A 26,401-nucleotide genomic window follows, 5' to 3' on the forward strand; every position below is an offset into this window, starting at 1 on the left:
TCCTCAATTGAGCTCTTTTGCATGCGCGTACCATTGTCCTTTTAAGGGAGAAAAGGGCCGAGCGAAAAGCATGGGAAGGAAAAGCACGGGGGAGGTCCCGGTCATTGTGACGCCAGAAGTGACGTTGCACGCACGCGGGACTAGATTTGCGGGAGGGAAGATTCTAAGCGAAGCTAAGGAGCCCAGACCGGGTGAGATGTTCCTGCCGCAGCGTCTGTGCAAAGCCAAGGAACGTCTCTTGCCGCAGTTGCTTCTCTGAAACAAATCATGCCCTCGCTGCCCATTCAGGAGTTTCTTCGGTTAAAAGGACATAATCTTCTTGTAGGGCAATGAATGAATGAGCTCGCTTCCCTTTTCCAGCCCATTTTCTACTCTTCATGCACAGATGAGAGGCTTCAAGGCTTGGTTTGGAATGTGAGAGCACTAACGCTTCCTGTGTAGGATTTCCTACCGGATACACACCGGCCATCACTGAGCAAGTGTGATTCTCCTGTAGCCACCCAGTCAATGGTGAGATCCATTTTGCCTTAGTTTCATAACAGTCACTCACAGGCTCCCAGCCTTCTCACTTAGGTGTGGCGTGGCCGCTAAAGTGTTGGGACTAGGACATGGGATTCCAGGTTCGGATCCCCGCTCAGCCAATGAAGCTCCCTGGATGACCTTGGGACACAAATCAATTTCTCGGACCAGTCTACTGCATAGGGGACATGGGGCAGACCATGTGTCACCTTGAGCCCCTTGGAGGAAAGGCAGGATGCAAATGTAATAAAATACACAATTGTGCATGTAGGCAAGTAGTGTTGGAGCACAGACTTTGGATATCTAATTAATAGCTGCCAAAACAAAATAAAAAATCCTTCCAGTAGCACCTTAGAGACCAACTAAGTTTGTCCTTGGTATGAGCTTTCGTGTGCATGCACACATCGGTCACCCAGTCCTGCTTCACTGTCTCTTAATTTTAATATCAAGGAGAAACCATTTCTAAATGTGTTAAAGATCTAAGTCTCTTGTCTACTAGCATCATACACAGAGGAGCTTCACCTGTTCTGCTGTAGGTACGTTTGGGAAACAGGTTTACCAAACAGAAGTTTAAAAACCCCTTGGGGCACAAAGCCTGCCCACTCTGGCTATCAAAAGTGTCGCATACGGACTTCTGATTCTACCAAAACTAGGGCTTAAGTCATACCAAATAAGCCGAGATGGTTGATGCTTCTAGTATGTGCGTTTCCTTTTAACAACTCAGTTGGTTACAGCATGGTGCTGATAATGCCAACGTATTGGTTTCAGTCCTCGTATGGGCTACCTACCTGCATACTTCTGCGTTGCAGGGGGTTGGACTAGATGATCCTCTGGGGTCCCTTTCCAACTCAGAAATTATATCTTTCCAACAAGTATTTTCATGTCCACTAGCAAGAATTGCTGTTGTGTTTCGGTGGTGGGAGAAGTCAACCTGGTTAGTTTATCACAGTCATCGTGTTAAGTGGGTGGGTGGGGAAAGTGTGCTTACTTTGGAAGGCAAGGACAAGGAGACTTGTGCGCAAGAGGTAAGGAGTAAATCCCAATGAATGCAGTGGAATATACTTTTGAGTAGATGTGAAGCATTGCAGCCTCTCAAATTTCCAAATGTGCCCACTGGTCCAAAAAGGTTGGCAGTCCTTGACAGACAGGTTTGGAATGCATGCTTACCTAGTTACAGAAAACTATTATTGTAACTATAACATGGGTAGGTAGGGTTTACATAAATTGTGAACAATTAACTGAAAAGATTTTCCTGTTGGCTTTTATTCTGGAACATGGAGTTCAGCCTAGTTACATTATGTTGTTGTTTTTTAAAAAATGAAATTAGAGCAGAAAAAGCAAATTTAATGCAACCATTAAAATCTAAACACCACTTTTTAAAGGCAATTGCACTTAGTAGGTAGCAGACCAATTCTACAAGCACCATCAGCTTAATGGAAAATTTGACAATAGTAACACTGTGTTTAAATATTAGGCAGTCTTTTGGTCAATCAACCAGTCAAATATTACAAGAGTGCCAACCCTAAAGACTTGCAAATAAAATTCAAATTGGGAAGTAATAGCAAAGCTAGGGTACAAGACGCCTTTTGTTCAGCTGGTATTACAGTACTTCTGCAATATTTTCCACTTTGGTCTGGTGCAGACTACTTCACAAAAGTAGTAACTGGTAACAACACAACCAAACTTGCACTATGTTAATTAATAACTGTATTGGGAAGGAAATTATTCTCTCTATTCATGCCCAAATGGATAATCTGCATTTGCCATTTTAACCCCTCCACCCTCTAAATATACTTGCCTATTGTTTAATATCCTGGCATCTTCCATTTTGTGTACATGACAAAGCCAGCGTAGACATCGCTGTCGCAGCAGTGCAAAGATGCTAGGCATATGGACTTAGGGAGAACACATCTTTGAGACTGGACACTAGAAAATGAACTTAATGGGCCTAAATGAGAAAAATAAATATTGACAGCATACCCCAACCCCTAAAAATAGTGTTGATGCTATACCTTCACAGTTCAGCATGTTAAATTCTACAAAGTATTTTTATTTTATTGGCCTTAATTAAAATAAAACATAATAATAATAATTTACATACCATCCTATACCCGCAGGTCTCAAAGCGGTTCACAAGATAAAATTACAATATAAAAACACAAAATACGTAATCAGAATATAAACAGAAACAGCCAAATACCCCCCCCCCATGAAGCATCACATGACACATTGTTGTTCTCATAGTTTTATTTGTAAATACCATTGCATGAAAAGCTGCATTTAATAGTAATCCAAACCCTGGAAAAAAACACCCACGTCAGTTTGTGATATGTATGCTAAAGTGCTTGAAATAACAATACTTTTACTGATATTCACTTCCTGAACATTATCCAGTCCTGATTAATTTATGAATAATGTGAAGATAAAATAGCAACATATTCTGAAGATATTTAAGGGTGGGGGCAGAAGGAGTTCTTTAATAAACTCTTGTCAGGTATATTTATACATTTCAAGTATAACATACGACGTTTCCTTATGAGAAATGCACCTTCACTTGATTGGGAAGAGGAAAATCAATGTTAATTATGACACTGCACCACCTCTTAAAACTTGCTCTAAACAAAAAAGCAGCTAACAGCCCCATCCCAAACATCTTTACTCAGAGATCAATCCCAGTTAAAAAATAATGGAATTTAACTCCAAGTAAATGGGCTGCTAAAGTGTTAATTAGAAAGATGAAGTGGTGGGGTTTCCTCTGCACTGAGAGAACCACATTCTGGTTTGCCTCAAAGACCCATAAACTGTGTTACATATTGATCTACTTTGCAATTCTACTTCATAGCTTCAAGTGTCCTTACTATGTTAGCTTAGCAATGCTATAAAGAATGTACAGTGTTTTGAGAGCCGCTGTTCTTGAACACAGAATTTTTACTTGGCAAGTTACCAGAAAGCCTTAGCTGCTTTAAAAGTTGGTTTCTCAAAATCAACAAAAGCTCATTAATTAATACTGATGTTTAAAAGGTACATTAAATTCCAGAGAACCACGACTACTAAAGTCTTCCTCACTCTTTTAAAGAAACTGGAACAGTTTCTGAAAACCGCAACAGGGGTGGGGAACCTGTTTCAAGTGATCAAAATTGTTTCTTAAACAAAAAAGTTGCACAACTAATGTAACGGAAGAACTGCACTCCTGAAGTTGTCAAATATAATTAATCTACCAGAGATCAATCTCATGCTTCAGAAATACCTTAAGGTTGTTACAATACTACACGTTTATACAGTGCTTTATTGCCTAAAAGGAAACTCGACACCCAGAGTGTCCCTTTCACACCAGCTCCAATTAAATGCTTTACAGAAAGAAATTATATTGTGAGGCAAGACATCCAGAGCCACATGCTAGAGGTGGATAGAGACCCGCTGTGAATTTCAGGCAAAAAACCTTGATTGGGTGTCTCTCTTTATCTGCACCAATGGTTATTTCCCCCATGTCATGAAATAAATGTCAAAGCAGAAAGGGGATAGTACAGAAAGCCAGTAGATGCAAGGGGAGATGGTAGTCAGTTAAGGAATCCAGGTCTCCAGTTTGACTCAGATTCTTCTGGAATGAATGTAGCCATCCAAGTAACATATTGCTTTTTATTTGCTGTCATTTAGTAAAACAAGACATGGGACTTCTTCAACGACTGGGGCCAGTTTTGAGACATGTAAAAAGCAAAGCACATTGATATCTGGACAATTCCTTTGGTTCTGTACCATATCCTCATTTTTCTTAGCTCAGTCTTTTTAGCTCTAAGTACTGTACAAAGGAATTTTTCAGAAATATCAACAGGCAAAATATAGATAAAACTACAAACAATCCACCATTTGTTTCTTGAGAAAAACAGCAGTGAGTGCCAAATTGCATTGGCTAGCTGGAAATTACAGGAAAACAAGGAAGGAGCAAATATCTCTAGTAAACTGTACATACTTGGGTTTTCAATGCAATAACCATTTCTCTTCTAACTAGAGCAGAGTCAATGAGAAGGAATGAAATATCAAATAACTTCTCCAGTTTGTAATGGGGTTGCATGTCACTCCACAAAACAGTTAGCTCTGGAAATACTTAAAATCATGCCTGAGATTGCATGAACATGTCTTCCATCAACATCGGACTGGGGTTACCTGGGAACCATCTGATCATAAATGAGGTAAATAAATGGTTGGGGTAAAAAGGAAGGTGGTTTTGCTCGAGAAGGATTATCTGGAAATCTCTCCCCACCCCCAAATATGTGTTCTGAAATTTTCGTGAATATTTCCAAACGCATTCATGTTTCATAGTCATGTTGCTAAAGCCCTTTGGGCAAATTTCATGCATTGGGATTCATGTGCTATTTCAGCAAATGTTGTGGCCAAAGGTGCCACCTAATTTTTCAAGGGAACAGAGATATTGGTGAAATATCTTGATGTGTGCAAGCCACTTGTTGGCTCAGAATCTTCTTATGGCTTATGGTTAACATTCCCAGCTTTCTGCTCTTTTTTTTTTGGATAACAAATTCACAGGTGAAGGGCCTTTGGAGGTCCCAGGTATCATTAGCAGAAAAAGGGTGGAAAGACACATGGCACATCAAAACACAGGGTCCTCAAAGCTAGGGCTCCTGATGAAGTACAAATTGGCAGCAGTTAAGTATGCACTTAACCCTTCTTCCATCCACCGCGTTCTCCCTCACATCCCTTCCCTGCCATTTTTCCTGACTTGTGTGCGGGATGCAAGTTTCTGAGAGAAGCAACCCTTTGCCATTTCTCCCTTGCAAATGCCCCTCTCCCCCTGCCACTTTGCATGCTGATGGCAAACCCCAGAGTTGGGAGCCCTGTGTTTGTCACTGAACATACTGTCTCACCCTTAATATCACGCCCTAAGAGAGTTCCTTGTCAGCGTACTACTTAGGAATATCATCTGTTAAGTGAAATAAATAGAGGCTTTGCACACTATGCTCTTGGCTGTTTTCTTTCCCAGATACTGTGTATTTTGCTTTCAGGGTTTTCCACCTGCTTCAGCCTTAAGGGGCCCTCTCTCTTGGACTCTATAACAGTATTAGAAAGTAGAGGAAGCACCAATGGAGCAGGGTGTGTATGTGCTATAGCTTAAGATGAAAGGTATCCATCACTTCTCTCAGAAGGACTACAGAGTCAGGCATGATGAATAGTGTGACTGGCCATGCCCCCCCCCAGTGCTTTACAAGTTAACAAGGAACTGACAGAGAGGGCTCATCCAGCCCCAAATGCCATCTCAATTGAGGGTGGGGGAATAGAATAATATAAATGATACATCTGCCAGTACTAACTTAAATTGGTCTGCTTAAAGCAACTTGTTTTGCTTCTCAAAATATTGCATCTATCCACTTGTCAGGATAGCCTCTAGATTTGGGTATCTGTTGCCTCTGTACAAAACCAAGGGATGCCTTGCATTATGAGGTGCACAAGCCGCTGTTCCAGTGGGATGCTTTCACATGCCACTGTGGCATCATAGCAACGCTGAGTTCACATGGGAGGAGCCGAAATGCAGCTACTTCCCTGTGCCACCATTGCTCCCAGGTAGGGCTATTCTGGTACCATTGCCAAGCCCTCCCATGCACCTATTGGCTTCCTCTGTTACCCGAGTGGCATGGGAAGGAGAAATGCTGAAATAGCTACCGGACCACTAAGGCAACGTAAGCATCATCCCTTAGGGGAGCCTTTACCTAACTGCATGGGGGGTTATTTCTACATGGTAACTCCCCACATCCTGGTCGTCTTGCCTAGAGCACCTTGCTATATACGGACCCTTTCAGTTTACATGGGAAGAGTTGTAGCATTAAAAGGTTATAAGCAAGCCTCCCATCGGAGTAATACAGTTGCAGGGCAGGGAGGCTGCTGACATTTTAAACCTTCCGAAACAATCATGCAGAAACTGTTTGTGATAAGAGATTGCTTTTCCTTCCAGAAGCCTTCCTCTCCCCTTTCAAAAATGTCTCCTGAAGCAGGCATTGCAACAGAACTCCAAACCCCAAATGGGGAGTGAAGGGAAAGGAGAGAAGGAGAGAGAGAGAGAGAGTGTTGAAAGGCCAGTTAACCACTCAACGCTCTAGTACAGCTTTTCTCCTCTTTTTGTAATCCAGTGGATCCCTGTTCAAAGCTCAAGAACTCCTCATGTCCAGTGTGAAGACTTTCCTTTGCACCACTTGCACTGACTGACGAAAGTCAGAGAGGGGATCCAGAATCCTATGATTCACAGCTTATTGGATGCACACAAACAAAGGTTTGGATATAAACGGAATAACGAGACCCCCCCTCCCAACACATACAGGGAACAGAGCAAACAATATACATTCACAAGAAGAATACAGCAGTGGCTACCCCAGAGAGTCTTCAGTTGTTCCTCTGCAATATGCAAAAAAGCCCCCCGCGCTACGTTTGTACAATATTTACAGATGGAGTGGCTTTTTCCCATACTTGCAAGAAATGCTTCCCTCCTTCACCCAACCCTATAAAGTTGTTTTAGGCTACATTTCCTTCCCTCCCCCAACCCCAAGAACACTGATTCTAAGAAAAGTTCCATATTGGTAATATTTCTGAAGTAAGGTAGCCTATTTACACACATTGAACACATGAAAATACTCTATTTTATACTAAACCTCTGGTTTGAAAACTACAATACTGCAGCGTAGCTTGTTTGTGGCTTCGGGGCAGACCAGTAAGGAAACTACACAAGCGAAGAATCTGCCCACAAACCCTATTCTCACCTATCAACAAGCTGTTTTTTAAAACACACAGTGGGGCACTACCAGCAGCATTTGCATTTTAACAGATCCACCCTCTCCCAAATTCAACACATCCCTTTGCTTGGGAGAAGAGAGAGGCAGAGCAGGTCTGCAAAGCCATACACTACACATCCACCCCTTTGACGAGTGACCCTTCCAGGACAATGCTGAAGTCCTGCAATGTCTGTAGGACTCTGATGAGAGAATTCACCATCATGCGGTCACGCAGGAGAGCGTTCTCTTCGTACATCCGAGTGATGGCTGGGCACTCTGCCAGTAAGGGAATCCACTGCGGGATGAAGTGATCCCTGCAGAAGAAATTGTATCATCAACCAATTTATGGCACATCCAGATACTTCATGCAGACATAACATTTAATTAAGAGTTTCCTTCCTTTCTTCCACTGCAAATCCCTCAACCATTAGTATAAATGGGCAGCCAAACAGGACCCGAAGCCATGGTTTCAAGCAGTGCTTCCAACAACTGTTTTCATTAACCATGGTAAGCGTACATCTCCATTGCAAACCACTGTTCAGGCACTTCCCCCAGCCTCTCAAGTCTTTGTGCAAGGTGAAAAGCAAGCCTTGTTGGTATCTCCCAAAAAGTTTAGCTTGAGAAGCCAAATCATGCTTTCCCTGCACACTGGCACATTAAACCAAGGTTACAGCAACAAACACATATGGGAACAGTGGTACTTTTAAAGAGGCTTTGCTAGGTAATTACTTGCAGAATGTTGGTTTTGTTGCAAGCTACAGGGTATTATCAATGAATCACAAAATCATGGAATTGTAGGTTGGAAGAGACCATGAGGGTTATCTAGTCCAATCCCTTACAGTGCAGGAATCTTTTTGAAGAAGCATTTAAAATCATTGTATCCTATCCCACTAAGACCGGAATGGGGAAGCTGTGTGGCCTTTCAGTTGTTGGATTGCAGCTCCCATCAGTTTCAGAACAGCCAGGAGTACAGGGTTATGGGAGCTGGAGTCCAGAAGCATCTGAAAGGCTACAGGTTCCCCAACCTTGCGCTAAGAGTTCCCAAAAGTAGCACCTGAAAACATTTGGCTAGAAAAGAGATCATGAGGAAAGCACAGCAGAAAAGCAAAACTGAAAGTAATCACGCAGCAGCTGCTGTTAAGAGCACTTGCACACTTTTTTCCAAATCAGAGGATAATATTTGATGTTTGATTCAGCCTCTGAAAATTATGTTGAACGTGGCCAAACAATGGATGGGATCTGAAGGGCTCAATTGTTGAGTTGCAGACCCATTTTCACTTTCATTATTGTTGCCTCAAAACAGATGGCCTGTTTCAAAAAGAAATCAAATGCCATGGAGAAGCAAGGAACAAGTTATTTGTGCCAGTGTCAGGAAGATTCATCTCCAAGAATTCAGAGTGTTTAACTGCTGATTCTCCCAGTGTAATGAAACTGTTTGTTGAGGACTCTTACCTTGCTCATGCAAAGTGGCTGAAGTTGGCAATGGCACAAGAGAGATCAGCATCTTTTGTGAATGGGGGGGGGGGGATTTAGATGAATCAGAAGCCCCTGAGACATGGACTGCAAACTGCTCTGTAATTCTGGGGTGATGGGCAGTACAAATTTAATAAATAAAATAACTTATCTGTTGTATGGACTGAGAGAGATGGTTCTCCATTAACATAAATTTCCTAATAATCTGTGCACATCATATAAAAGGCAAGGTTGCTGAAGGTGACAAGCTATTTTACTGCTAGTTTACAGTAAGTGCTATGGCGGCTTCTGGCAGCTGCCAGAAATCTGCTCAATTCTGCTCAAAAATCCAGACTAAAGAACTCAAAAGAGATCTAACAAATGTATACGGAGGAGGAGCTTAAAAATAGATTCAAGTAAAAAATATTAGAGGTATTACTGGAAAAACCCTGGCTCCAAAACCCAGTTTCTAATGATGCCATCATGATTTTGGACAAGCCACTCGCAGTCTCAGTTGCCCATTTTGAGGGACTGGAAATGGTCTACATGACCTCAGAGTGTTGCTAAGGAAGAGAACAGCTTTGAAGACTTTTGCATCTTAGAAGACATTTGTGAGCAAACGACATACGTACCGAGTTCCAAGGCAAACTAGAATTTGGAATTTGCCGTCCTTCCCTATGTTCCGTGGTGCCGTATTGATGGCATTTACATAGTGGCAAAATGTTTTGCAGGAGGATTTTTGAAGAAGAACATCCTCTTCACTGTCCCCAAGCTGGTCAGTGGTCTCAAAGTAGGCAACTGCCTTTTCTGAAGGTGGATGGTGGGGTAGGAGGGGAGAGGGAGAGAGACAGAGAACAAAAGCTCACTGAATGCAGAATGGAAATAATCTCTCAGCCCTTTCAAGCTGCCATTTTGTTGAGTGACGCCCTTCAGAAGTTAGGATTCACAAGTGCAAATAACACACAGCACTGAAGCTATGTAACTAGAGGCAGGGCTGTGTTTGTGCTTTAAAAAAGTATTAAACTTTTAAGCACACCCAGCTTGATCCAAAACCTGCACCATGAAAAACAATTCTGTATCAGTTGTACAAGTTGAGTGTGATTGCACAACTTCTTCTATTCTTCTTTCTTTCTCTTTCTTTGGTGATCACACATAGCCGAGTAAGATTGTCTTCCATAAACACGGTTTTAACATCAGTAACTAAGCATTTAGAAGCCACAGATTCATGGCAATTAGGACTTTGAAATTACTATTATATGAGGAACAGTTAAAGTAACCATTTTGTCATTATGTCTGAAGCTATTTCCTGAGTGACAATTTGGCCTAGGCAGTTCCAGAATCACAGCTAATTTATTGCCTCAAAGTGCATTCCTAACACATTAACACACAGTATCCATGAATTCAGAGGTAATGAATGCCTTGAAGGCATTATGCACATTCTGTTGCTTTACACTGTCTTGCAAGTTAAGGGTCACTTGGCAAATACAGGCCTGTTCAAACAAAGGAAGATATGGACCTGCCTAGAAAAATCCAATTTTCATTGCATATGGAATGTCTTGGTGAATTTCAGGGAGTGGCAGCTGTGGTGTGGGAAGTAGCCAAGTCAACTATGTGTTCCATTTCCCTTCCCCATTTAAAATCTTACCAGTGTGGCAATCTTACCTGTCCATCAAGAAGCATGACCCACACTATGAAAGCAATGTGAGAATAAGGCGAGAGACGGTACAAGACCTTCCCCCTCTTTCTGAGCTGTTTATTACTTTAAAAGCAAAACAAAGTAATTGCCAGTTTGCTGGTCTGAAAGTAGCTCCCCCACTTGTTGACCAAGGTGGACTATTCCACATTGTCTAATGGTCTAACAGTAGGGCTGGCCAAATGGTTCTCTCAGCAAGTAGCCACCAGTTAGAGATGGGCGGCATTCAGTTTCACCAGAATGACATGAAGTCCAAACATGTGGGCTTCAGGAAGTTGGGCCCATAAACCCCAATTGAACTGAATGTGCCAATTACCTATGAAGTCCCAGATGAAGACATTCTTATGGAAGATACGAGCAGACTTGAAACCATGGTGGAAGACCTGCTCCAGTGCTGCAACCAGACCATTTTCTCCACACAAGAGAACAGTGAGGCTTCCCCTCTGCAGAAAGAGAAATAATGGTTGTGAACACTGGCATACCAACACAAGCTACTTCTTATTTTTTTTCCTTAGCTACGGATCCTTTTTAATCAGCTTTTGAGACTTGTTATAATGAGTGCAACTTGGTTTTCCATGTCTGCACCTTAGGCCGAAATGTGATCTGGGTTCAGAGATGGGGCACTTGTGAAATGCAAAAAGCTGCATTTCATGAGTCAGTTTTTGAGCCAGCAGATACCAGGGAGAGGGAGAACGTTGTTGCTGATGCAGCTCCCTTTCTGGATACTTGCAAGATTTATTCTGGTGCAAGGGCTAAGAATATAATAACAGGCAAGAACAATTGGCATTGCTCCAGATTTTTATTCCTCATATACACTAATATCAACCTCAGTATTCTGAGTACTGGTCCCTATTTAGCCAAAATTACACCACCCATTCACAGGAGAGAGATGTCAGTGGACTCGGGGAGGAACCTTGAGTTTGCAGAAGTACGCAAAAAAACACCCCTCTTTACAAAGCATCAGGGTGAGTGCCAGGAGGGGTGCTGGGATATCAAATAGCCCAGTAAGGACTGAGTGTGCTCAGTGACCACAAGATGCTAACTGGGTGGGTGGGTTGGCTGGGGGCAGAGAGAGGGGATGATAGAGGACTGATCTACACCAAACATTTAAAGTGAGTTCATTGCACATTTAAAGCACACAACTTCTCCCAAAGAGTGGGGGGGACTGTAGTCCCCCCCCCCGAGACCTACAATTTCCAATACTCTTTACAAACTACAGTTCCCAGGATTCCTCGGGGGAAGTCATAGGGTTTTAAAGTGCACTGGATGTGTGTTTTAAACATGTGGTGTTGATCTGCCCAGAGATATGGAGGAAGGCATGGCTGATTGAATTAAAACAGTGAGCAGATGCAACCCACACTTCCAACGTTTTGTTGCAAGAGCTGCTTGCATGTTCTTCTAATTGAGAAAGAAGGCTCTAGAGTTGGGTAGAGATTTGCTACAGCAGTGAGCTATGGCCAAGTCCCTGCCTCTTCATCTCTGTGCTGCAGAAGTTGCTTTAAGAAGTCTGCATCCCATTTGCTCACATGGGAACAAATATCTGAACATCGTGTCAAATGCTGGGGTTGTTAAATTCTGCTTTTCCTTTTCTGTAAGCTAGTTGGCCTGTTCTTTAAACTTTGAATGGACTCAGAAACCATTTGCACCCACTGCAAATATTGTGGGCAAAAACAATGTGGTTCTGAACTGCTTGAAAGACATATACCACCAAAATTTCATACTTTCCACCAGTAAACTCTGAATGCATATATAAAAAGAGTGGGGTGGCGATGGGAGTTGCTGAAAGTCTGCTTCAAGAGCATGATCACATAACGAACAATGAGCAGTTATGCAATGAACTCCAAAGCTTGCCACAATGATGAATCTGAAACCAGAAATTTGATGATGTTGTAAATTGATCAAGATTCTGCGCCTCTTCCACATAACCCTCTTGTCACCCCAGCAGCCAGTGGAAGAGATTTGCTAACATCCCCTTTGGAAACATTAATATAATTGCAATTGGGTCTTTAGCAGCTTGGCATTGTTGTCGTCTTTAGCAGCATGGTGTTTTTAGTTTCTCTGACAGGGCATTCATCCACCATGTCCGTGTTTCTATCTTCCGCCTGAATGGCATCTAGAAATCCTAGGTCATCCGCAAAGATTGAGCCGTTCCTGATCATTGGCACAGCTAATTCAACTTGGTGTGTTATTGTTTGAGGTATTGAGGGGGGTGCTGGAAGGCCCATTTCTTCTGGGGTCAGGAACTGACTTAATGTCCAATCTTCGTTGGATAAGGGCTTTGTTGTATGGGTTGCATAGCTGAATTCCAAAGGGGCAGGAAAGGCTAGGAGGGGTATGGACTTTCTTATGGTTGATAATCTAGCAATTAGCGCATCCTGGGACTGTTGAATTTGCTCAAGGGAAAATTGCAATTGTTTGAAAAGGTACCTCTTTTTCAGGTTTGTGGAAATGCTTCACAATATTGTTCACAGCCTCCCCGATCCCCTCCTGGATCTGTCCTGCATTGGGTTCTGCAGAAAAAAAAGGAGTGGGGTGTGTGTGAAAAAGGAGGGCAGAATTCAGTCTCAAGAAATTCGAAGGTTCAAATGATAAAAGGGAATTGTTAAAAAATGTCATCATTGGCCACATTTATGGTGTTATCGCGAGAAGTTATGTCTTACTTGTATTTTTCCCCGTGAGAGAAGTGATACTCAATCTCCGGGCTGTTGTTGGGGATTTCTGTTGAGGTGGGGTTCGGCACTGCTTCCCAAGATCTTCATCCGATGCTGTTGAAAGCAACTCTCCTATGAGAATCCTCTCCAGGCTACCATCATCGACACCCTTCCCCAACCATCTTCCACATGGGAACCTAAGGGGTCACAAAATGGTGTTGGAACTGGTTTCAGTGTTCTAGTCAGAAAGGTATAACCACACAAGCTCTAACGTACAGGAAACCACAAGTTTTGGGATTTCTTGTTGCATCAGTTCATATGAATGGGGTCACTGTAGGGCTAGTGTAATCTACAAACATCCCAAATAAAAAACTTGTGAACTAATTTGCAAGTATGATTAAGACTGCAGTCTTATACCCACTTACCTGGGAGTAAGCCCCATAGAATTCAGTGGGACTTACTTTTGAGTAGACATGTATCTGCAAAGCAGTAAGTAAAAGTGATCATATTCATATATTTAGCATCTCAACTTTAAGTAAGATAGAGGAGTTCAGTCTTGCATGCCTTTCATATAATGTTTTCCTTCACTCTTCAAGACTTACTTGTAAGTGTGTCCTGTGATTTCGTTCCTGACCATGACACAATCCACCAGCCATTTGGCTAACAGTCCTGAGTTGTCATGACCTATCTGAACAGTAGTTAGCTTCCCCAAGTTCTGACACTGAAAAAAAGAAAAGGACAAACTTAATTACTTTTAGTATATACACAACCAAATTCACCCCATTTTCTTTCATTTCTCAAATCAGGCAGCAAAATATGGCAGCCTTTGCTCCCTCGGAGCGAACTCTGTATTTAGAAGTCCCTGGATGTATATTGCGGATGATCAAGCATTACTAAATGTTATAATCAGACCAAATGTGATCTGGTCCACATATGAATCTTCTTAACTTAAAAGACTGCAATATCAAGTGTGTGATATGAACCACTGCTGATCTAACAGCACAGATACAATGCTCATTTCAGCCTTATTTATGTCAAACACTATGCTTTGCAATGGAGTCAGTTTATTTATCAAGCATATAAACCCAAGAAGACTCTAAGGCAACATACATAATTCTGTCCCTCAATTGTTTTATCCTCATAACAACCTTTGTGAGCTAGGTTAGTCTGAGAAATAGTGACTTGGCTCAAGATCAAACGGTGTGTTTCATAGCCAAGTAATCATCATCTAATTTGGGGGCCCTACACCCTGCTGCCCTACACACCTCTGGTAAACAAGGAAATACCAAAATGAGTGTGATAAATGTGGGCTGAGTCAAGAGGCAACTCGCTCAATGAGCCATAGCTGCTCTGCGAGATTTCTAGAAGATGGATTGCTGTTGCTTCTCAGGAGGGAGAGGGGAGGCCAGTATGGTAGAAATGTATCTGGTGATGCACTTTTGGCCATGACCAAATGCCATGCGCCAAGCAGGGATCACCCATTGTCAGTTGTGATGAGGGAAAAACTCCCTGTACTCTCAGGGAACTCAGCCTCTTTTATTATGAATATTGGTGCCGCAATACAATACCAACCATCACCACAAAAGGAAGCCCTTAATCATTTCCAGTGTTTATAACTCTCAATGAAAACATGATGGGTCCCCAAAGAATCATGACAGAGTGCCATGTTATTATGAGCAATGCAGAGAAATGGTGATCTCTTCACCAGCATTATCCTTACCAAGCTTTTAGAAAGGAAAGTGACAAGGAGCTATAAAGCTTCTCTGTTCCCCGAGAGACCAGAATATATTGTGGTTGTCTATCGGAGAGCAAAGCAGGCTCCTTTTTGCAGCAAAAAGCTTCATGCTTTTGCTGGCCATCAAGTTATTTCTGCAGGTTTTTAAAAGCACCACCAGGTGTTGCTTAAAATTCTACCTGTGTCGCAATTTTAAACAAGGGTTTCCTGACAGCGGCAGCAACCAACATCTGAAAACAGGGCGAAAGTGCAGGGCACTAAACTCACCTCAAATGTCATTTCTAAAAGGTTCTTTGGGATCTGCATTATTCCAGTATCTCCCAGTTCTCCCGAAACACAAATCCATGGGTTTGACGTGGTGATTGCATTGCTTAGTTTTTTAATGGGGATTATCACCGTCCTATATGGAATCACTGCAAATAACAAAGAAAGAACATTCAAAAGGGTGGCTTCATATTATAAATTAAGTATTGCAGGCCCACTAGGAACAACACTGTTGCTACTAAATATGTAGGAGGATGCATACATCAAGGTTGTTTTTTTTTTTTTTTAAAGAGAACAATGCCATTTGCAGGGATAGGCTGCCTGGGATCTCCAGGTAAATCTCTGGGATTTGCAGTAGATCAGCAGGGATTTCCAACTCCCTGTTGTTAAGCAACAACTTTTTAAATGAAAACACATTCCTGGGTTCAGAAGCACTTAGAAGCACCCTGTATCTCTGCTCTTCTTTCTAAGCCAACACTTTGCCCTTGCCTTGGCTCCTGCAGGTTTAATCCTCTTCCCTTGCTTCTCTCTCTGCAGCTGCTTTTTGCATTTTAAAGGGAAGAGGAGTTTGGATTTGGATTTGATATCCCGCTTTTCACTACCCGAAGGAGTCTCAAAGCGGCTAACAGTCTCCTTTCCCTTCCTCCCCCACAACAAACACTCTGTGAGGTGAGTGGGGCTGAGAGACTTCAGAGAAGTGTGACTAGCCCAAGGTCACCCAGCAGCTGCATGTGGAGGAGCTTAGAGTAAACCTATGAGTCTACCACTCTTAACCACTACACCACACTGGCTCTCCTCCTTTGAAATGCAAACTTTGGCAGGGAGGTGGGGAAAGAGAGAGAGAAAGTTCCACGCCTGGAGGCTGCTCAGGCTTCCCTGCAGCTGTTCTTTACATAACAAAGAAACAAGCATGTTAATTGCATTCTTGCAATCAGCATAATTTCTGATTTGAGCTTTAGTTACTGTTTAATTTGTGTGTGGGGGGGGGGCTTAAAATGCAGGGGTCTTCTTTTACAATATTTTGGGAAAGCGGCAAGTTTTTGAAATAAAACAAACAAATAAATAAGTGACAAAGTTGTGCTTCTTACCTTGCTGATTTCAGCACAGAACTAGCTATGTCAGCTTTTATTATGCAACAATGCAAGTAGCCACTAGGTGTTGCTATGACTGCACAACCAAAATTAAAGAGCAAGCAAAGTTAGGAATTAGTTGCTATTTTTAGAAGGTAGGGTGGATGTCAGGAGGTAAAAATTCATACTTGCTGTTCTATTTCCATGGAGCTTTGCTGTACACATTGCCATTAGTGTAAAGATCCAAGTTTGGTGCCTCTACTTCTCTGGCAAAACTGAATGAACTGTCATAAAACTGGTGCAGTTTTGAGATGTATATGGTACCCCCCCCATGTGCCTATCAATCTATCCTGCTATCAAACTTGAACTGCCTTTCAGTACATTTTTTTCTGATGCTCCAATTAGGCAGATAGGTCAAGCGACTGCCATTTAAATTTCTCGCAATGCCTCAAATATAGCATCTTTCCAGGGCAGGGGTTACTAATACAGTGGACGCTTGGGTTGTGAAAGTGATCCATACGGGAGGCACGTTCGCAACCTGCAGCGCCGTGTCTGTGCACGCGTGGGTCATGATTCGGTGCTTCTGCGCATACGCAAGCACCGAAACCTGGAAGTAACCCGTTCAGGTACTTCCGAGTTCGGCGCGTCCGTATCCCGAAAACGCACAACCCGCAGCGAGTGCAACCTGAGGTATGACTGTACTTAATTGGTTCCGGATTACGTACTTAATTGGTTCCGGGGTGCTGTTCGTAACCCGAAAAGTACACAACCCGAACAGCGATATCACGCTTTGCACATGTGCAAACTGTACAGGACGCCTCTGCGCATGCACAACGAAAAACACTTCCGGGTTACCGGAGTACGTAACCCGAAAAAATGTAACTGTACTGTCCTCCAGATAACTGTTTGAATACAAATTCCACCATCCTTGTCCACTGGCCATGCTTGTTGGGGCTGATGGGAGATGTGGTCTAAAAACATCTGGAGGGTCGCACGTTCTCTGCAGTGGTACCTCTGGTTACGAACTTAATTCGTTCCGGAGGTCCGTTCTTAACCTGAGTTACCACTTCAGCTAATGGGGCCTCCCGCTGCTGCCGCCACGCAATTTCCGTTCTCATCCTGGGGCAAAGTTCTTAACCCGAGGTACTACGTCGGGGTTAGCGGAGTCTGTAATCCGAAGTGTTTGTAACCCGAGGTATCTCTGTATAAGCCATAATTACAGAACTGATCACTATTATTATTATTATTATTATTATTATTATTATTATTATTAATTCAACTTATACACTGCCCTATACCAGGAGGTGTCAGGGCAGTTCACTATGTCAAAGGCAACCAATGCCTCTTTTACTTATATACTGTGTAAACATGCAGGAAAGGCAAACAATATGGGTTAAAACTTTTCATATACTTCCACGTATAATGTGGGAACAACAATGGATGAGGACCTCAAATGGGGATGCGGAACCTGGCTCCCTCCAGATGTTGCTGGACCACAACTCCCATCTTTCCTGACCTTTGGCCACACTGGCTGTGCTGATCGGAGTTGAATTCTATCATGATCTGGAAAGTTGTGCATGCAAAGGAGGTGTGCGCCTACAGTTTGTGCAAAGAGATAGCAAGTCGACACCAAATGGGGATCAGTGCCGGTCGCAATAGCCATGACTTCAGGCTTTGTTAGAAGACCAGAGTTATTCCTTTATCACGCAGCAGCAGCTCAAGCTGAGGATGAGATTCCACCCTACTCACCGATGGTGGTGAAGACACTTGTGAAGCAGAAGTAATTCACAGCGTTGAGCGAGAGGAGGTGATAGAGGAACTGTTCCCGCTCTTCTTCGCAGCGCAGAAAGGCATAACGCTTGTACAATTTCCTGCAAGTAACAGGGAAGATGTTTAGACACCCCTGAAAACAACAGAACTATATTAGGGAAGTGCTGGATGAGAAAAAAAAAACTAAAGGCAAAAGTAGATTAATTGTCCTTGTACCATCTAAACAAAACCACCTGTCTATGTTTTTTCCTTCTTCTGTTAATTCTCAGACATAATGAAAAAATTCAATAGTTCCGGTTTTAATTTCATTTCTTTAATATGCCAGTGTAGGAAGCATGCAATAATTTAGGTGAGTTTTTCGAGTTTGTTAGGAAAAAAGCAAATGTTTGCACAGCCTGGGCTAAAATGGCTTTATACCAAGCTGGGCTACTGGCTGCTCTAAACCAAGTACTTTTAAGGATGGTTCAGTTCTTGATATATGGCTTTCTCTGTCTTTCTGTTGATACAGTCTTACTCCTTGTAGCCACCTAACTTGTTTTCAAAAGGAAGTGGTCGGGTGGGGGGTTTGAATTATGTTACAATGCACAGTAGATTGTATGGGAGAAATGGCTTGTCTTTATGCTTCATAAGTGATTTTATTGATTAAACAGCATGTTCTCTAGACAACTATTAAGGACAAGAAACAAACAAACAAACAAGCAGCAGCAGCAGCAACAACAACAACAGGTTTTTAAGGTACCCTGATCCAAAACCATATGTGAGATAGAAAGATAGAAAGATAGATAGAAAGATAGATAGATAGATAGATAGATAGATAGATGATAGATAGATAGATAGATAGATAGAGATAGATAGAGATAGATAGATAGATAGATAGATAGATAGATAGATAGATAGATAGATATGTAAAGCAGCCATTTGTTAGCCTTGTACACACATCTGTTAAAATGCAGAGCTCTTTTGTCTCCCCATAATTGGCTGCTATCCATGTCCAATGGTTCAGGGTGGTGGAGTGACCAAAACATGTTTTGTCACCTTAGTGCCCTCCAGATGTTTCAGACTACAACTCCTACTATGGCTGTGGAATTGAAGACTTGAAAACACATGGAAGACAGTGGGTTGGTAAATGTTGGGCTAGCGTTAAGCATCTAGAGCAGGTATGAATAACTTTTGGCCCTCTGGGTATTGCTGAACTACAAGTCCCATTGTCATTGGGTATGCTTGCTGGAGCTGATGATCTACAACAGGGACGTCCAACTCCCATGAAACCATGTTACCCCAAGCACCAAAACAGAAGCTTTCAGTACCCAGGTGAAACCAAAGAGCTCTGCAACACATTCCAAAGTGCATTTATCCAGAAGCAAGCCTATATATTGTGTTTAATGTACCCAGAATTTTTTGCCTCAGATGAAGGCCCTAAAAAGGACTGGTCCTTGACAACCACATTGCTTACTTTGCCAGGGCTTGGTTGGAAAGCAGCTGCTTGAGATGCTGAGACAAAAGTTTCTTTTCAAGGGACAGCCGTATCCAGGCTCGAGCTCGGCCAACATCAGTCTTAATTTCACTCATGTTCTGAATGTGCCTGAAGGAAAATAAAGAAACCCACAAGTTAAAAAGAAAGAATGAAACACAGTTCTTATATGCTGCAGGATTTTCAGCTAAGTAACTGAGACTGGTGTGAGAAGACTTCAGGCTTGAGAGAGATACTTTCCTTCTTTTTTTGGAACCAAAGTTGGTCAATCAGAGACACATGCAAAATGATAGTTCAGAGACTGAGCCAATTACCTTCTCCATCCCATAGACCCGTGCTAGAATGACCTGCATGTACACTTACATATTTTCATCTATGTTACTACAGATCAGGTGTTGCATGCTTCCTCCCAGTTCTTAGAAAGATGGAATAGGGGAGGAAGTAGCAGACCTCCAAATGAGACTCCTTAATTGATGTGCAGGTACCAGGCTGCACCAAGGCCTGCTGGGAATAATGTAACTATGTGAGAAGCTTTAGCTCACACAGAAGGAGCCTACACACCATGGCTGCTCCCTCTGCCATCACAGCCCCAGTTCCAGAAGGGAATAATGCTGGCATGGGTAGGAGCATTGTTGTTGCTGCAGCAGCAGCAGCAGCAGCAGCAGCTGAGCTGCAACAGTTAAGAAGAGAAGGCTGCTTATATCACACGCCAGGACTGCAATATGCTACAATATATTTGCACAGCCCCAAACACTGCATTGCTTCCTGCAGCTTTTCAAAAACCAAGTGCCTGCCAGGATTTGCTCCGCATACATCCCTGACCTCAGTTTAATAGTTTTGCCTGAGATGACACAAATTTATTGTGGTTCCCAACTCCTCACACAATTAAGACCTAAAGCGAGCCCTTGAAACTCCAGCAGGCTGTTTCAAAGCAGTGAGATAATCCCTTACAGCTCCCTTTGTCCTTTGTTAACAACTCCCACAGCCTCCCCTTCCTTGAGCAGTGACTCACTGCAACCATCCAAATAACTACAAAAGAGCCTTGCTTCTGGCGCTCCCAACACTTGCTGCAAAGCAGCCCCCTCATTTTTTGGCTCAGTCTCTGACAGGCAGCTCTTAGGCTTTCCAGCACAACACAACTGGGCATGTGATCAGAAGTCCTTGAGAAATGCGATGCACACACATTATTCACCCGCATCGTGCTGAAACATTCAGCATAGCTATTTAAAGCCTTCTGATAGGGGACTATATCAAAGCAGATGCCTCCCTGGTTCCCATCTTTGATCAAGAGCTCCATTTAAAAGCACCAAAACACTAAAGGCAGATAAATAATTTCCCTAACCTTGCCAAAGAAAATGGAGGTGGACATTGACGGCTGTTTCCACTCAGACCCAAAGGGTAGAAACTTTGTTCCCAGCATGCTCTCCTCTGTATGCAATGATATGCTCAGGGAAGCAGATTAGACACAACAGATGATAACACAAAACTGAAATGTATTAGAGCTATCTTATGCTCTGGGGCAAATGGTAACATTCAGACTCTCGGCAAGGATGCTTTAAATATTCAGTATGAAGACACAATGGGTTATCCCAGCAAAGTCATTCTAATAGCTCAAGGACTTCTGTTTTCACAGAGGGAGTTTCTTTTTCTGGAAGACTGAGTAGTTCTGGTGTGGGAGGGAGACTATTTATCCGGAATGGACTGAGGTGAGGAGAACAAGATGGGGCTCTCCTTTTAAGCCCTAGGACAGTGGTGGCGAACCTATGGCATGCGTGCCACATCTGGCACGCAGAGCCCTCACTGCTGGCACGCGCACCATCGGCTCAGGGCCGTCTCTCTGCGCGCCCTTCCAGTGCTTCCGGGATGGGAGGCGAGGGCGGGCGGCTTCCACTCCCGCCACCGCCTTGGGCGAAGGGGCGGAGTCGACGCTGGCAGCCGGAGGTTGTCACCTTATGCAAGGGCTGAGTGAGTGAGGGGGAAGACGATGAAGGAGGCGCGCGCGCAACAGCCTCTCCACGCCTTCGCCGGCGGCGCTTTCCTGGGACGGCCGGGAGAAGTCGCTGCCGCTGCCTCAAGTCCGCTGAGGGAACGAGGACCCTCCGCTTCTTTAGGGGCAGCAGCAGGTGCGGGGCCGAAGCCCCTTCAAAAGGAGAGCCACTGCTGCGTCTTCATCTCCTTCGAGCGGCGTCTGCCCGCGCCCTCCCTCCGCTCCCGGCTCCTTTACGAGGCTTCCTGGGCGCCTCGGGTGACTGGCTCCTCCCCGCTCCCTTGGCAAGGCGGAGGTGGGCGTTTGTTTGTCCGCCTGTTTGGTCTCCCGAAAAAAGGCTTTCCAATCCACGCGCCGTTGTTGTTGTTGTTTTTTGCCCCGGCCGCTGTGCTCATGTTTCCCTCTTGGGCGACAGGAGTGGCGGCCGGTCTCGTCTCCTTGCACTTCCTCCAGAAGCTCCCCCAAAAAAGCTCAACAAGTTTGGGCACTTTGTGATAAATAAGCGGGTTTTGGTTTACAGTTTGGGCACGCGGTCTCTAAAAGGTTCGCCACCACTGCCCTAGGAGTAGACTACGTTGAGCAATGTCTTCTGTCATTCCCAGGCCCTGGCCACAGAAGCCCAATAACGGATTCTGGTTGGCTCCCTAGAGACCAGTCCTGCCCTTGCTCTCCTGCCCAGCTGGCTGTAGGACATGGGTGGCACTGTGGTCTAAACCACTGAGCCTCTTGGGCTTGCAGATCAGAAGGTCGGCGGTTCGAATCCCTGTGACGGGGTGAGCTCCTGTTGCTTTGTCCCAACTCCTGCCAACCTAGCAGTTCGAAAACACGCCAGTGCAAGTAGATAAATAGGTACTGCTGCGTTTCCATGCGCTCTGGTTTCTGTCATGGTGTTCCGTTGCGCCAGAAGCGGTTTAATCATGCTGGCCACGTGACCCAGAAAGCTGTCTGTGGACCAATGCTGGCTCCCTCGGCCTGAAAGCGAGATGAGTGCCGCAACCCCATAGTCATCTTTGACGGGACTTAACCATCCAGGGGCCCTTTATCTTTTTTTTTTACCTAGCGTGCACAAACACCCCACGGTCACAGAAAAGGGTGCCTGCTGCGCCCCCCCCCCCCACATGGAACCACAGATTGGCTTCCCCAGTAAGTGAGGGAATTGGGACTTGTTGAGTGAGCTTCATGGATGAGTGGGGATCAGAACCTATATCCCCCTGGGCCTAATCTAACACTGCACCATACTGACATATCACACCACATCCCTGAAGCTGTGCAGAAGAAGATTCCTCTCCCTGATTCATTCTTTCCATGCTCTCAAGTATTGCAAATAACAACAACCGCAAGGCAAAATATATTTGATGGCCATAGAGCTGTAATATGCATCAGCATTCAGTTTTAGGCTGTGGTATCAACATTTTAAGCCAACATTTTACATATTGAATCTCATACCTCATATCACTGATAAGCGAGACTCTCAGAGTAGGTAACATAAGCCCTGTGTCAGACTTCCTTCGTTCTGGCCCTACGGCAACTGTGGAGTGAGGGGGGGGGGAAGCTGCATTAATTTGTTAGCAACACATTATCAGGAAGCTGCAGAAATAATCCTAAGCCTCTTTGAGAACTCCACCAGGAGCAGAAGGATGTCATGCAAAGACATTTCTACTTGTCTGCCACAGTTTTACATCACGGCAGCTTACTGGTTACTTTTCCCTTTAGTTAATCCAGAGCTGGACTCTGTAGATTTAAGAAGAATCATTAAAAAATGATTCCACTTTTACAATTGTAAAAGCTACATAAGCCTGTTCAGTGCAAACATTGTTGTTGTTGTTTTTACACATGAGAAAAATCCTTATGCCGATTCCTGCAATCGAAATGCAAATGATAAAGTGTTTGCAATTATGCAAGTTATTACCATCATGTAAAAGGCATGCTATGCCCAATTGTGTAGTCTAATTTCAGTGCCTCCTGTTCAGCTTTTTCATTACCATGAACAACACACAGATCCCTCCCTATCAGTCTGGCTAGCTCCAAGCATTAAATAGCTAAACATCACAAAACTTTATATATTAGAAGCAGAAATATGTCATTGAAGTTTTACAGGCTAGAGCTGGAGTAAAGGGAACACTCTACTTTTCATTCCAATCCTTCCTCCTTAGGTCTTTTTTATCATCGCCCCCTCCCCATCCCACAACCCCTTGTCTCCTCCACTCTTATCTCCCTCCAACTTGCCATCTTTCCATGCCACTGTCCCTCTCCCAGCCAATATGGACAAATCCTTCCCATCTTCCTGGTGGGGGAGAGAGGAAGAGCATCAAGGATGGAAGAGACTAGAGAAGGAATGTGTGGCCTTGCAAGAGGTTGTTGGGATTCCCAACATTCATCAGCACCAGCCAGTGTGGACAGTCTGTGTTTGTCAACAGATTCCAACTGTACCAGAAGAAAACACTCCTCTTCAAAATTGTGGGAATAAACAGCCTATTTGAATGCCATTAAATACTTCAGAACAAGTTAACATTCTCATATAAGCTTGCTGTGCATATACAAGAACACCCAACCCACAAACAAAAATGCAACTGCTTCTGTAATATATTACTGATAAGGGCAACTCAGCAGTTTTTCATCCAAACAATCAAGACCTAGGAGAAATTACTGCAAAACACACCAAGACAAAAACTGAGTCACTCTGCAAAACAGTGTGCCCACCAACTATTTGGATCTCTGCAGGTGCTTAGCAAATTTTAGGAGTACTTTTATTTCTCCTCCTTCTTTGGCCATCACCCAGTTAATATTTCCATTATAAGGTACAGCTATTAACACTGCACAAAACCACTTGACCCAAGTATTCTGTACTCACTTGGGGATTCTGCAAGCTGCTCCTGTTTCTCTTCCCTCTCCTGGTACTGAATTAAATGGGACCACAATGCAGATTTCCCCTTAAAAAAAAACAGATTTTCAGAAACCATTTGCAGCTTTTCCTGCTGCACAGTGCAGATATACCTAAATCAATTTTATGGTGTCACTTTTATATTTCCCTCCAAAGCAAAACACTGCATTTTAGCCTGCAAGGCAGGTTAGGTTTAAAGAGAGTGGTTTCCCCTGGGGCCACCTGACAAGCGTCACAGCAGAAGTTTGAGCCTGAGAGTCTTTTATCAGTGTCCAACAGTTTTAATGCTATACCACAATGGCTCTTGCCATGCAGCAAGTGAAACTATGAATGGATTTGCACCTTTCTGTCCTGTAGATTTACATGGGGCTTGAAACCCTGCATATCTGGACTCCAGCATCACAACCAATCACCACCACGGCATTCAGCTAACCTATAACACTTTGACTGATTGACTGGACTGATTATGATTCTATATGTATGATCTAGTTGAGATTCCTGCATTGTAGGGGGTTGGAATAGATGACTCTCTGGGTCCCTTCCAACTCTACAGTTCTATGGTTCTAGGTACTTCAACCCATTCATCCAATCCAAAAAGTTAGAGCTGCAGGTGTAAGTACTTATATTCCTTATATTGCATCACAAACTCACCAATACCCATGCTACAAAGATGCAAGGGCAGCTTTGCGCAAGATGCTTTCCCTAAAGATTGCACTCCCGTGTAGGAAAAAGCCCCAAACCCATACCAATTAAGAAACATAGCTCTCAGTGGGTAAGCACATTTTGCATACAAAGAGATTCTATGTTCAGCTCTCAGTATCTGCATTTAAAATGATCTTAGGTAGCAGGGGCTGGGAAAGGCATCAACCTGAAACCTTGGCAAATAAATAAAAGGCCTGAATTCCATTAGATACTAAAGACCAAAATGCTTTAATAAGCTTGCTGTGGGTATAAAAACAGCACTAGTACTAACAAACACCTTACAGCTGCCTCCAAAGATGTAGCATTTTACTGATAGGAGCAGGTCAACCATTTCCGATCGAGAGGATGAAATATACTGTCAATCTGAGTAGACAATATGGACCTAGATGGACCAGTGGTCTGACTCAGGATTCAAGACTCCTTTACTGAGATGGTTCCATGCAACAACATGCATTGTTTCATCCAGTCATGAAGTATCAGGTAACTGCTTGAGGCACCAGCAACCCACTGACAGAGCAAGACAACAGTCCTGGGCTAGGTGAATCAAGTGTAAGGCTAACATCATACGTTCCCAGAAGCACTCTAAGATGAGTGACAGCTTAGTCCTAAAAAGGGGTATGAAATAGTATAGCAGCTGAGGATCTTTGTGTTTTCCAAGTCACTGACCTGTTTGACCAGTAGTCCGTGACTCCAAATTCTTTCCAGCAAGTCACAAAGGCTAGCGATGAGCGTATTCTCTTCCAGACCCGTTATGTTGGCCTCTCCATGTCCAAGCTCAACAGCTTCATGGCCCATCTTCTCTACCAGCATACGTTTAGTCTGCAAACAAGCAAGGGATTTACAAGCATCATTACGCAAAGCATGGAAACTCATCAGTCACCCAAGGAATCCACTGAGCTGATTTTTATGCTGATTTTAATTGCTGTCTCTGTTGCTTTACTGCCTTTCTTTATTGTCTTTCGTCCTGTTATGTACTTCTATTTTCATATTTTGCAAGTGGCCCAAATGTGGCAAAAGGTGCTTTAGAATCGTCTTAGTAAAAAGCAGCCAAACAGCAACTGGATAATCTATCATGCTTTGCTTTAATTTCTAGTGACGTGAACCTCACTGAGGCTGGTTGAATCTTTATGTGAAATAAGCTACAAAACAGGACTCCCTCTTAGTATGTGCAGAACCAGTGAGATGATCAGATATGTAGACTCTCCCAAGGTACAATCCTCTGCAGTCTAACACAAGAGGGGGAAATACTAGTCCTCTACATGCAAACCACTTCCTATCCCATTCATAATAAGTAAACCATAAAAAACAGCCATATTCCCACACACTTGCAAGCATCTGGGCATTCTTTTAGGGCAATGCTGCCACTCCACAGTGAAGGGTTTGAATGAGGGGAGCAGAGCTGTCAACCTTCCTTTTTTCGCATTAGGAAACGTCCA

The 26,401-nt window shown here is 43.5% G+C and overlaps 1 protein-coding gene across 3 annotated transcripts in view; it reads right to left on the reverse strand.

The window, feature by feature from the left end:
- Positions 1-6,843: 6,843 nt before the first annotated feature.
- The window catches only part of DENND5B (DENN domain containing 5B), a 91,301-nt gene continuing 71,743 nt past the window's right edge, over positions 6,844-26,401 (reverse strand). For all 3 annotated transcript variants that reach the window (XM_033162874.1, XM_033162873.1, XM_033162872.1), the window contains 12 exons: positions 25,632-25,784; positions 24,234-24,312; positions 22,829-22,910; positions 19,378-19,506; positions 17,904-18,025; positions 15,088-15,233; positions 13,688-13,806; positions 13,095-13,282; positions 12,862-12,944; positions 10,751-10,877; positions 9,374-9,548; positions 6,844-7,603 (listed from right to left, as the gene is read on the reverse strand). In XM_033162874.1, coding sequence (XP_033018765.1) covers positions 7,420-7,603; positions 9,374-9,548; positions 10,751-10,877; positions 12,862-12,944; positions 13,095-13,282; positions 13,688-13,806; positions 15,088-15,233; positions 17,904-18,025; positions 19,378-19,506; positions 22,829-22,910; positions 24,234-24,312; positions 25,632-25,784 — 1,587 coding nt within the window. In that variant the 3' untranslated portion in view covers positions 6,844-7,419. The remainder of the gene's footprint in view (positions 7,604-9,373; positions 9,549-10,750; positions 10,878-12,861; positions 12,945-13,094; positions 13,283-13,687; positions 13,807-15,087; positions 15,234-17,903; positions 18,026-19,377; positions 19,507-22,828; positions 22,911-24,233; positions 24,313-25,631; positions 25,785-26,401) is intronic.

The sequence above is a fragment of the Lacerta agilis genome, chromosome 10, assembly GCF_009819535.1.
Source record: "Lacerta agilis isolate rLacAgi1 chromosome 10, rLacAgi1.pri, whole genome shotgun sequence".
Taxonomy (NCBI): Eukaryota; Metazoa; Chordata; class Lepidosauria; order Squamata; family Lacertidae; genus Lacerta; species Lacerta agilis.